The sequence below is a fragment of the Coptis chinensis genome, chromosome 9, assembly GCF_015680905.1.
Source record: "Coptis chinensis isolate HL-2020 chromosome 9, ASM1568090v1, whole genome shotgun sequence".
Taxonomy (NCBI): Eukaryota; Viridiplantae; Streptophyta; class Magnoliopsida; order Ranunculales; family Ranunculaceae; genus Coptis; species Coptis chinensis.
Window position 1 is genome coordinate 42,694,236 of NC_141464.1, and position 12,736 is coordinate 42,706,971.

The 12,736-nt window shown below is 36.2% G+C and overlaps 2 protein-coding genes and 1 long non-coding RNA gene across 3 annotated transcripts; all 3 read left to right on the plus strand.

Moving 5' to 3' along the window:
- The first annotated feature begins 1,518 nt into the window (after positions 1 to 1,518).
- LOC147476137 (uncharacterized) lies at positions 1,519 to 2,666 on the plus strand. Its single transcript, XM_086584400.1, has 2 exons — positions 1,519 to 2,062; positions 2,360 to 2,666. Exons 1-2 carry the CDS (start codon positions 1,527 to 1,529, stop codon positions 2,397 to 2,399), a joined length of 576 nt encoding a protein of 191 aa, XP_086440526.1. The 5' UTR covers positions 1,519 to 1,526; the 3' UTR covers positions 2,400 to 2,666.
- A 1,742-nt stretch (positions 2,667 to 4,408) lies between these two features.
- Positions 4,409 to 5,391, plus strand: LOC147476138 (uncharacterized). The gene is made up of 2 exons (XR_015208061.1): positions 4,409 to 4,655; positions 4,731 to 5,391. It is a non-coding gene; the product is annotated as an uncharacterized LOC147476138 (long non-coding RNA).
- A 630-nt stretch (positions 5,392 to 6,021) lies between these two features.
- On the plus strand, positions 6,022 to 11,245 carry LOC147476139 (uncharacterized). The gene is made up of 3 exons (XM_086585640.1): positions 6,022 to 6,791; positions 7,224 to 8,247; positions 10,686 to 11,245. Exons 1-2 carry the CDS (start codon positions 6,111 to 6,113, stop codon positions 8,085 to 8,087), a joined length of 1,545 nt encoding a protein of 514 aa, XP_086441766.1. The 5' UTR covers positions 6,022 to 6,110; the 3' UTR covers positions 8,088 to 8,247; positions 10,686 to 11,245.
- Positions 11,246 to 12,736: the final 1,491 nt, after the last annotated feature.

The following is a 12,736-nucleotide window of genomic DNA, read 5'->3' on the forward strand; positions in this document are numbered from 1 at the left end:
TTAAAGTGGTGTGATAAGCACCCAAAACTGTATTATAAAACCCCGTAGAGACATAACATTTCGGTGATTTTGTGCTTAATAATCATGAAATAATCGCGATCTTAAATTTTTTGCGGGTTGGAGCAACTAATGTAAAAATTATGATAAAGCCAAAGATTTAAGCACGGAATAGGGAGTATACACATGCCTTCCGATCATGACCATGTGAAGCCTAACAAATTCGGACTAAAGCCCAAAGACTCAAATAGTGTCGTAATCCAAATCCGAGCGGGATTACGATGCCGCGTAAGCATCAAACTTCCGCTCATATCTCTTGAACCCGGGGACTCGAATGCGACGAGTGAGCTGCTCCGACGATCGGTCGCGATGAACTCTACAAATAGGCGGAAGTTGTAAAATGCCAAAAGACCGGACCCACCACTGGACCTTTATCACGTGGACCCACTAGGGCCCATAAGATTTGATGAGTCATCATGCAAGTCAAGACAAAGGTGCAAATAATTGGTGCAAATTTGACACCTTGCATGAAGTTAATGAGTTAGTTGGATTTAGGTGATGATTATCTAAAAAATGAAAGGTGTCAAAAGGGGAGTTAGTTGTGGATAAGTGAAAAATAAATGAGAGGAGAGTGTTTCACGTGGGAGAAGAGAAAAAGCTCTCTTGGTAAAGGGGGGCTGATTTTGGGAGTTGGAAGCTTTTACTTCCTTGACTTTTACTTTTCATTTACATCCATGTCTTTAATTTGGTTTTTTTTAGTCTTAGTTTTTTAGAAAAAAGCTTGTAACTTGTTAATGGGGGAATTCTCTCTAGTTTTAATAAACTCTTCTTCATTTAGGTAAACAGGTTGTAGTTTTCTTTGTTTCATTCTCTTTCTTTTTTCATTTCACATATCTTCTTGTAGTTTAATTCAATCCTAGGATCATGAGCTAAAACTCTCCCGAGGGAGGGTTAATGACCTTCATGTGAGGATCATGCTACAAATTTAGGATTCCAAAATCACTACTTAAAGACTAAAGGTTCTATTTTTCATCCCGTCCCAAAATGACGAGAGATTGACAATTATTTGATCAATTGTTGTAAAGTAGAACTAGGAGTTGGAATGATATTTCGAGATGAAATATCATTTCAATTCTACATGCTAGCATGATATGTTTAGAGATAGGTATATTATGTTAGGGATTTGAGATGGTAGTGACTTTGTTTCTAAAAGACTTGTAGCTAGGCCTTGCATGAGTAGGATTAATCCTTCCCTATCTCTCTTCATTTAACTATAAACAAACTTACAAATTTTAGATAACTTGTGTAAAAAATCTATCTATAAAATCCTTCTCACTTAGTTCTCCAAAGTAGATTCCAAATGATCATTTAAATTCTTGTCTTAGAAGTAGGAACGAAATCCCTACTCGAACTAGATTGACATTCTCAAAGAAAAAAAAACAGTGAGTAAGGAATTATTGAGTTTTAGCACGTAGTAAGTTAACTTCTAAAAACACTGAAAAGTGCAAAAGATCAATTGTCATCACAGAATGAGTCATTCTTATGCAGGCAAGATTCCACCTGCAAAACTTGCCATGCTAGCCAATATTCATGATTCTGCAACTACAGATTTCAATCCTACTTTTGATTCAAATGGTGGTTTTGACCAGCATAACTATACTAGAGATCAAAATGAAGTTGGTTTTGATCAATCTAATGTTGGCTATGATTCAAATGTTGGAAGTTATGATCAGAATAGCCTTGAACAAGATTATGTGCAGAATGCATATGATCAGAATTATAACAGTACTGATATGTTTGGTTATGATCATTATCCTTATATAGACTCATCTTATGCTTCCTCTAGTCATCAGAATACAGGCTATCCAACTGCTAATTTTGCTTCTTCAAGCTATCAGACTTCAGCTCCAAATGCTTTCTCTAGTCATCATAATATAGGCTATCCAATTACTAATTTTGCTTCTTCAAGCTATAAGCATTCAGCTCCAAATGCTTCAACAAGTTATTCTGCATCTATGCTTCTAATGGCCAACTATGCTTCTCAGAGTTCTCCTGCTCCAAGAAGGTATGCTGATACTGGTGCTTCCCATCATATCACACCTGATCTGAATAATATTAGATCTCATGCTTCCTACAAATAAGGAAAGGATAAAGTGCTTGTTGGCAATGGTCAAGGTTTGACAATTCTAAACACTGGAAATTCTTTATTCCATCATAATAATGCCTCATCATGTTTTAATATGAAAAACATTTTGCATGTCCCTCAAATGACACATAATCTCTTGTCTATGCACAAGTTTGTCACTGATAATCACTTTCTTTCGGATCACTAACTTTTAATTCTTATGGCTTCATTGTTAAGGACAATGCAACCCGAAGATTCTTTTTCATGGGAAATGTGAGAAAGGGCTCTATCCCTTCACATTCAGTCATACCTCATCTCCATCACCTTCACCATCAGCTCTTCTTCAGCAACAAAACTTCCTTTTCTATTTGGCATCAAAGAATATGACATCCTTCTTCTTCTACTCCATCATGTTCAGTATAAAAATAAGTCAGTTGTACAACATAGTACTTAATCTACTGCTTTTTGTAATGACTGTCATTTAGCCAAAAGTCATAGACTACCATTCTCTCCTTCTGTTTCAAAGAGTTGTACTTGTCTTCAACTTGTACATACCGATTTGTGGAGACCTTCATCGGTATATTCCACAACTGATGTAGATATTTTGTTACTATTGTTGATGACTTCACCCGATACTGTTGGATTTCTCCCATTTCTTTAAAATCTGATTTCTTTGCTATCTTTGTTCAATTCAAATCTTACATTGAAAATATTCTTGATTGTAAAATAAAACGTATAAGAACTGATTGTGGAGGGGAGTTTACTAGTTCCAAGTTTCAATCATTCTTATCTTTTTTTGGCATTGGTCATCAGTTTAGTTGTGCTCACACTCCTCAACAAAATGGCATAGTTAAGAGAAAACATAGACATCTTCTAGAGATGACCAGAACACTTTTATCCCAATCTCATCTTCCTTCTCAATATTGGTTAGAAGTTGTTCATACTGCAGCCTTTTTAATCAATAAACTTCCATCAGCATCACTTCAAAACTCTTGTCCTTATGAAAAATTGTTTAAACAACCTCCAAACTACTCTTTCTTAAAAGTCTATGGCTGTAGTTGTTTTCGTTGGTTAAGACCTTATTCTGAAAGTAAATTAGACATTATCAAGAAGCAAACATTGTGTCTTTATAGGTTACAGTTTTAATCACAAGGGTTATAACTGTTTGGATCCTACAACTGGAAAAATTTATATATCCAGACATGTTATCTTTAATGAATATGAATTTCCTTACAAGTCCAAAGTGTTTTCTCAAGATGCTTCTCTAGTTTCTGACACTTTAACTTCATTTATCAAACTTCCTGTTCATCATTATCATGATTCTCTACATACTTCTCCTTCTGCATCTGTTCTTAATGAGTCTCTTCAACATTCCACTTCTACATCTACTGATTCTATCATTCCAGTCTCTAATGCACATCAAATGCAGACTTGATCCAAAAATGGCATTTCAAAACCTAAAGCTTACACTACCACTAAACATCCTCTCCCTACAGCTCTATCAGTTTCATTAAAGAACTTGCCTAAAACCCCAACCACTTACACTGAAGCATGTAAAGATTCAAATTGGAGAGCAGCCATGGCTACAGAGTATAATGCTTTACTTCATAACAAAACTTGGATTCTAGTTCCTCCTGACAACAGACAAAATGTGGTTAAAAACAAGTGGGTTTTTAGATTGAAGCAAAAGGCTAATGGAAGCATTGAAAAATTTAAAGCTAGACTTGTAGCTAAGGGATTTAATCATAAGTTTGGAGTTGATTTCACTAATACATTCAGTCCTGTAGCAAAACCTTCAACCATCAGAATGATTCTATCTATAGCAGTTCAAAAAGATTGGGACATTAAGCAACTTGATGTCTCAAATGCATTTCTGCATGGTCATTTAAAAGAGGATATATATATGGCTCAGCCACATGGATTTGTTGATTTGGAGAAACCTCATTATGTTTGCAAGTTGCAAAAATCAGATTGAAACAAGCACCACGTGCTTGGTATGAAGAATTGATCAAGGCATTGCTTTCTCTAGGTTTTATTCTATCCAAGGCTGATCCATCTCTTTTTATTAGAATAATGGATCATACAACTACTTATGTCCTTGTCTATGTTGATGATATATTAGTTACTGGTGATTCTAGAGGTTTCTATACTTCACTTATTCAACAGTTGAGTGCTCCTTTTGCAATAAAAGATCTTGGCTCTATTCATTTTTTTTCTAGGCATGGAAGTTAAAAGAAATAATCAAGGATTATTTCTATCATAGACAAGTATACTTATGATTTGCTTGACAAATCAAAGATGTTGGATGCTAAACCATGTTCAACTCCTTGCTCTACATCACTCAAACTTGATCCTCACAGTGGTGAAACTCTAACTGATCCCCAGGAATATCGATCAGTGGTTGGTGCTCTTCAGTACTTAACCTAGTCCAGACCAGACATTTCCTTTTCAGTCAATCAGCTTAGACAATTTATACATGCTCCTACTTCACTTCATATGAATGCTGTCAAAAGAGTTCTCAGATACTTAAAAGGTACACTTACCAAAGGAATTCTTTTTACTAAAGGAATATTTGATATTACTGCTTATTCCGATGCTGATTGGGGAGGTTGTCCTTCGGATAGAAGATCAACTATAGGATTCTGCATATATTATGGCAACAATCTTATTTCTTGGTGTGCTAAGAAACAAACCACTGTTTGCAAGGTCCAGTACAGAATCAGAGTATAGAAGTCTTGCTTACACTGTATTCTGAACTTTTACTGGCTTTGTATTCTTCTTAAAGACTTGCAGATTCCAATGAAGACTCCACCTCTTCTATGGTGTGATAACATCAGTGCCATCTCTCTTTCTAATAATCCTATTTTTCATGCTCGAACAAAACATCTGGAAGTGGATTATCATTACGTTCGTGAACTAGTTACTAGTAAGATACTTCGAATTCAGTATGTATGCACTGCTGATCAAATAGTTGATGTCTTCACAAAAGGGCTTGCTACTCATTGATTTCAGGAGTTCATATACAAGCTCAAAGTGAGAGATTCTCCCTTCAGCTTGAGGGAGGGTAATAGAGAAGATCACAATATGAAGATTCTAGAAGACTCCACATCAGCATGATTAGTTAGAAGTTTGTTTGTTTGTTATTTTCTGTAACTGATTGTTCCACGTCAGCATTGTTAGTTATAACAAATTTCAATTTAGTATAAATACAAGTTGTAATCAGGAAACAAAGTTAAGTCATTGTAATATAATTTTTCATTCTTTTTCAATTGTTCTTCAGATAATTGGTGTTGCTAATGGATCGAGGAGTTGTGCATCTCACATGGCAACAATAACTAAAGACACTACCAGTAATTTTAGTATGCGTTTGTGAATTAATAAATATACTTGGGTACCCTCATCTCACCTTGCAAGCTAGTTTTCGGGGTGAATTCTACCCAGTGTTCATGATTTCGAACGGAATCTAAGAATTCCGCCCAAATGTTTTGATTTTTTAAAAAACAAAATGGTGTCTAAATATCAATGTAGGGTCGAAATAATTATATTTTGAAATCTTGTCGGAATATACTAGATTTCGCCCATAATTCCAATTTTTGGAAAAAATAATGAAATTTCGACAAATTTGAAATATTCAACTCTAGTTCTACCATTGTGTTTATTCGCAATGTAGTATATTTTCTTGGGTGAACCTACACCTTAATCGATATCCAACAAGTATTATTCACCTTGAGAAAAAAAATATTTTATGAGATTTATTTCTTAGAGTAGGTTTACTCACTTTCGGTTGGTAGTGTTGTTGACTATTTAGCTAGTTTGGTCACGAACTCATGGGATCAAGTCGTGGTTGAATTTTGTTGTGGTTTTGGGCTTCTTGGGTTGTGTTGTGGTTTTGGGCTTCCACTTTTAATGAGAAGAAAAAGAGAGTGAAAATTAAGTTGGGTTTCATTTTTTCTTGTCGACACTCAACTGTTGCAGCCGTTAGCTCAAAATGGCGATGTTAAAGAGGGTTTCTTCTTCTGCTACTCTCTCTCCTATCTTGCATTCTCTTTCCTTCTTTCGTTTCAAAACTTCTACTACTACGTATTACCCACGTCAATCATCAACCACTTCTGCCGATAAAGACCACCTTCATTTTGATTTATTAGTAAATTTAGTAAGAAAAAGGTGTAAATCTGGAACACTTGAGCTTGATGAAGCATTGGGTTTTTTTAATGAGTTGATTCGGTATCGACCATTGCCTTCCATTCACCCTTTCAATCAACTGCTAGGAGCCCTTGTCAAGACCCAACACTTTTCTATTGTTTTATCCATGTACAATGCAATGGGTTCCGCTGGAATCCAACCGAGTATTGTGACGCTTAACACCTTGATCAATTGCTATTCTTGTATGGGTCGGGTGGATTTTGGGTTTTCTGTGTTGGGGAATATTCTTAAACGTGGGTTTCAACCGAGTGCTATTACTTTCAGTTCTCTTCTCAAGGGGATGTTTTTGGATGGAAAACCGACACCTGCTTTGGAATTGTTCAACAAAATGGTGGCAAATCGATACCCTTGCAATGAAATCACTTATGGGGTTGTCATCAATTGGTTCTGCAAATCATTAAATTCAGATACTGCCCTTCAACTGATGAGCTCAATGGAAAAGGAAAACTTAAGGCTCATGTCTACATATACAATATGATCATTGACTGTCTTTGCAAGCAATATCGGGTGAATGACGCCGTCAATCTCTTTCAGGATATGATTGCTCGAGGAGTTGTCCCAAATGCCATTACTTTCAACCCTTTGATTCATGGACTATGCAGCATTCATCAATTAGAAGGAGCCGTAAGTTTGTTTGAAGATATGTTGAAAAGAAGCATCGCACCAGATGTAGTAACATTCACCATTCTCGTTGATGCCCTTGGTAAAGAGGGGTAGGACTAGTGAAGCACTTCAAGTGTTTGAACTGATGTTTCAAAGAGGTATAATGCCTAATGTCATCACATATACATCTTTGATTTATGGCCTATGCATCTCCAGTAATTTGAACAAGGCAACTGAATTGTTGCATGATATGATCGGTCGAGGAGTCCGGATGTGACAAACATACAATATTTTGGTCGACACGTATTGCAAAGAAGGGAAGCTTAGTGAGGCACATCACCTATTAGAGGAGATGATTCAAAGAAATGTGGCGCCTAACACTATCACATACAACTCTTTGATGGATGGGTGTTGTTTGCAGGGTCGAATGGAAGAGGCTGGAAATGTTTTTGATTTAATGGTGGATGCTGGTCTGGAACCCGATATTGTTAGCTATAACACAATGATTAATGGTTATTGCAAGGCTAAGAGATTAGATGAGGCTATGCAACTTTATGAGAATTTGAAGTGCAAGTGTTTGAAACCTAATGTTGTTACATATAACACCCTTATTGGTGGGCTATGTAAGGTCGGGAGAGTTGTGGACGCAAAGAAATTTTTTGAAGACATGCAAACTCATGGACAAAGTCCAGATATTCTCACATATGGTACTTTAATAGAAGGTTTGTGTGCTAACAGTGGTCTTTCTGAAGCTATGGAATTGATTCATTTGATGGAAAGAAATGGGTTAAGAGCTGATGTTGTGATTTATAGCAGTATTATTCACCACATGTGCAAAGAAGGAAAGTTGTTGGAAGCAAAGGAACTATTTTACAGCCTTTCTTCAAAAGAGGTGCAACCCGACACCATAACATATACGACATTGATCAATAGCTATTGTAAACAGGGGATGTTATATGATGCTCAAAGTTTGTTTCTTGAGATGGAAAAGAAGGGTGTGGCTCCAAATGACCATACTTTCAACATCATGGTTCAAGGATTTCTCAAGGAAAAAGATACTCAAAAGGCACTCCAATTTCATAAAGCAATGCTTGACAGGGGTTTCTCAGTGAATGCTGAAACCACATCTATGATACTGCATGTGCTTGTGACCGGATGATATGAATGATGAAGGTGGGGTTATTCTTCGTAAGTTCTTGTTGAGTGACAAATAAAGGCGTTAGTATGCATGTTGATTGATGGCTCAGTCTCCAAGGACTTATTCTTAATAACATATCCTTGTGAAGATTCCAACCAATCCCACCAGGATGATGAAATCTGTAAGTTGCTATCTTCATCAATTCTTTTGCTAATTTATGTGTCAACAGAAAGTGTATACTTCTCTCCTGTCTCCATCCTATATTGTGTTTACTTTTTCATTTAGATTGTATTTATTCCTTGGTGTACATGTAATACCGAGGCTATTCAACTTGGGTCTTTTCTGGGATTCCGCATAGGTATTAATGAAAGAATGTATAGATCTTGTTTCTGTTTATAGGATACTATTAGCTCGTATACTAAGCGAGTTCTATGCTATACTAATATGTATATTATCACTGTTTCTTGAGATATCGTTTGAGTGCATAACAAGTCAACAAGTCAACATAATATCTATAGTAGTACAATTGATCACTTAGCTTGTCACGTGACGTGTTTGATGTTCTATTAGGAGTTATCGAGAATATGTTTTCTATCTGTTTCGAGATTGATTATTTAGAAAACTGTGATATACTTTTCTTTTGGATGATTTCTTATGGTTAAAAGGATGTTGTTTGAATTTTCTTTGTTTTTGCCTTTTTTGGAGTTATTTTGATGTCCCTTCATGTTATTCTCTTAAAGAATTTATTTATTCTGGTGTACATGCTGCAGCAATAAAACAAATGACTTGGATGAGTTGATATTTTATAGATAAGCATTGTTCCTTCGTGCCATTTGTTAGCTTCATTCTATCGTATTACTTCTTTTTCAAGAGGTTCTTGCTGGCTTATAGAATTGTGATATTTCTCTTTCCGTTGCATTTCTCTTCTCACCGTTTTTAGGCGATGTAGAGCCGGTCCTCACTGTATTACTGTTTACCCTATTTCTGTGTTTCCCAACCTTAGTTATCATATCGTTGAGCAAAAGCGAGAGCGCAAACGCGCCTAACATGAGAAGCTCTGGAATCTAGAGCGCCTATAGAGTGTCTATGCTCCATATGTAAATGCATATGGGTTAAGGAGAAGGGAAAGAGAAGTGGTACTTACATGTTCAATTCTTACTGATCTCTCACTAAACTCTCCTCCATCCTCTATTTTTCTGTTGACAATTTTTTGATTCCCCCTTCACACATCATGCAGAACCGATATTAGGATATCTTGTATGAACACAGGATTGAGTAACTATAGCTTGTGCGGTAATGAATATTTTTCAGTAGGTAATGCATATTGTTTGCAATAATGTTACAGGAGCCCGTCTACTTTCCAACAAGTTTAAGTGGATTTTGCTAATCTTAGAGGAGATGACGACCCTGATCAGGAGGAATAACTAATTAACTATGGTTCTGAATTTGGTTTTGCGTATCTATTTCGTACAGTATCTTGAGCTTTTAGTTTATCGTTATGCACTTATGCGTGCTCTTTGTGCATTCGCTGTATCATATTTATGGTTAGTCAAGGATGACCTCTAGGGCGCTATTGCTAGTATGGAAAACAAAACCCCAATAAAACAAACTTCATCTTGTTGCCGTTCGATATTGTTTTGCCGAATTGCAACCGAGGGAGTCCCTCTATGAAGCTTATTTATAAAATTTAGTTTGCTATAAGGTCTTTGTATCCTATAGCCGTGTAGGCACATGGTGGCCTGAATTGCAGAATTTGTGGTTGTGATATGACCTTTGATTTTAGGCAACTACGCTTCCATACATCTTCTTGTAATGATAGTAGACAATTTTGATAACCTTTATTATTGCATGGACCTTTTCTTATTGAGTCTATCAATATGGAAGATGATGTTGCATGATGAGTATACATTACTGATTTGAGTACACCCATATTCCTTGACGTTACAATTACACATTCAGATTGTTGTGAAATTTTACTTTTGTTTGAATTATTCTTTTTGTTTATATCTGCCACAAATAGTAGCATTGAAACTTAGATATTCTGCCTCTGTGTTTGAATTATTCTTTTGTTTATTGTACTAGGGTATTTATGGGTGGGGTTGTTGGAAAATTAGCTTCTTGCTAATGATTTAAGTGTTAATGTAATCTGTTTAGTTGGAATATTTAGCGGTATTATCCTTAACATAAGCACAACAAAAATGGAGAAGAACAACACTCTTTTCGATTTTAGACTACCATATTAAGATTTATACATCTAGGACAGACCATTGATGAAGAACCCTAAGACTGATTAATATTGATCTAAATCTCAACTCGAGGCCTTATTCGTATTTTAGGTATTCTTCATCAAGATCGACACTCTTTTCCAATTTTGACCACCCTATTAAGATTGGCAAGACCATATATGAAGAACCCTGAGAATCTGAGACTGTTTAATATTGTTCTAAATCTCAACTCAAGCTTGGGACTTAGATCTTAACCTAGTTTACCTTATACACCTTGTGGTTATCGTTGTTAATTAGTTAGTTGGTTGATGGAATGTCGTTGTTTAAGTTTGTTTTATAATTGTTTATATATAGTTTCTAAATTATCTTGTCTGTCATATCCCCTTTTGTGCAGCTCTCCCAGTCTATCTTGGCTGTGTTACTTGGTTGTTTGTGTGAGACAGTTAAAGAATGATCTGAAACAAAGAACGATGGAATTTTCTGAGACTATAGGTTTTGCAGAAATGGTATATCAAGGGTCGTGTTTATCACCGATTGTCTTTCTTTCTGTGAGAAACGACACCGGTTAGTTAATGACCTGGCTTCAAATTTGTCGTACTGTAGAAAGTACACCACCCGTCTTGATACAGAAATATCTTCGACAGTGAAAATGTTACTCGAGCTTGAGCTGAAGGAATTGGTTGAAGAGGATTGTCGGAGAATGGCCTCTCAACATATTCCTTTTGCTGGCTGGCAGTGAACATAGGGGCCTAGTTGCCCTTCATTACAAACGGAGCAACCTTGACTTCATTATCTGTAACTTCAGCTCCCAGGTTGTTGTAATGGTCACAGGTTGCACTGAGTTTGTTCTTAACAAGTTCTCTGAAGAATTCTATACTGCATTTCATTTCTTTTTGGTATCCAACAATATTTTGTAGTATTCAGCAATGAACATTAGTGATCTCATTGTGCTCAGTTAACTGTGTTGGTGATAGACCAAAAAAGTTGACCTCTCGCTTTTCACTGTGGATGTACGGGCTCAATTCCGAAGTCCGTCACTCCGCATTGGCGGTTTCTTTTCTATATAAAATGAAAATGTACGAGTTCAAAGTTTTAGTGGTTCAAGGATAATTTCGGGTAAACTCCAATAATTTTTTGCATGCTCACCTGTAAATGCAGATTAAGAGCACAGAAGCTTCTCCATCGGGCATTCGGATTAAGTGATAAAGCAAATATTTGATATTTCGACCAAATTACCATTTCATTTTCCCTCTTGATCTACTGAATATGTCGATCGGATATGTTGGCAAATATTTTGAGAGAATTGGCGTATAGTTTCCTCAAGTATGACATCCTCTGTACTCTTCTTTTCATTGCACCCTACTTTTTGAACAACTACGAAAACACTATCATTTGAGTTTCATTCATCTGAAATCTGAATTTATACTAGCTTGCTAAGGACTAGAAAGATTTTTCAAATTTTCAGAAAACTAAGTTAAGGTGAAAATACAGTGCAATAATGACTTTCAATTGTGACATGAGAGTTGAGGATTTGAAGTTCTGAAAGCCAGTTAAACATGAACTGTATGCACAGCTAGAAACCACTGTCCTAAAAAATTGAAACCAAGAAAACCTTGCAGGTATAACAAAATTTTTGGTGATTTAGGTTACAGCAAAATATGTGCTCTGTAAGACTGCAAGTGTTGGTCCCCCACAAGAGATCCACCAGTATTCAATTAAAAAACATTGCAGAATGCTTGAAGAGTTCAACCCCGGCCCATGAAAAACAAGCATTAACGAGACTCAACCATGGCTTGGGACTAGTCCATGGCTTTCTTCTTCTCCACAATTTCATTAATCGCCTCAATCAATCCAGCGTGCTCCTCTATAATTGCATCAATGAGATCTATCTTCTTTTCCATAAGAGCACCAAAACCACGACCGGCCAAAGGAGCAATTGTATCAGGTCGAGCCTGGACACCTGAAGCTACAGGGGGAAAAATCATTAATACCAATTTTAAAAGAAGATCATATATGAGATTTCATTTGCAAAAAATGCAATAGAAAGTAGAAGCTTTCAACTTCACAAGATAGATAGTTTGTGTGAAAGTGAAACCCAAATGCAATAGAAAGAAATGTAACTACAATGATACAAAGAAATTATATTCATTCCTGTTCACGTAACTTTTGGGCAGTATTCACGGGGAGAAGCTTGTTAAAGTCAGGCACAATGACAAGATTCAGTCTCTGTATAGTGTATCCTACTGAAGAGCAAAACGATATACAATACGCATACTCAAAGGCTATTGTGGCTGAGCCAAAATCAGCTACTGGTGTTCCACAATGCTGTCCCGGAATTGCAGAGGTATAGGCTTACTCTCTGCAATTCAAAATCTAATGGGACTCATTAGGATAATAACTAACACAATCTTTTTAATGGAATTATTCAAGCTTTTTTTTAATAAT

What these genes read in the sequence shown, in the direction of transcription:
- LOC147476137 (XM_086584400.1), top strand. Translation starts at nt 1,527, where the DNA reads ATGAGTCATTCTTATGCAGGCAAGATTCCACCTGCAAAACTTGCCATG. An exon ending in AGTTCTCCTGCTCCAAGAAG is followed by an intron (nt 2,063 to 2,359) that starts GTATGCTGATAC and finishes TTCATTGTTAAG; the next exon opens with GACAATGCAACCCGAAGATT.
- LOC147476139 (XM_086585640.1), top strand. Translation starts at nt 6,111, where the DNA reads ATGGCGATGTTAAAGAGGGTTTCTTCTTCTGCTACTCTCTCTCCTATC. An exon ending in ACTTAAGGCTCATGTCTACA is followed by an intron (nt 6,792 to 7,223) that starts TATACAATATGA and finishes TACAATATTTTG; the next exon opens with GTCGACACGTATTGCAAAGA.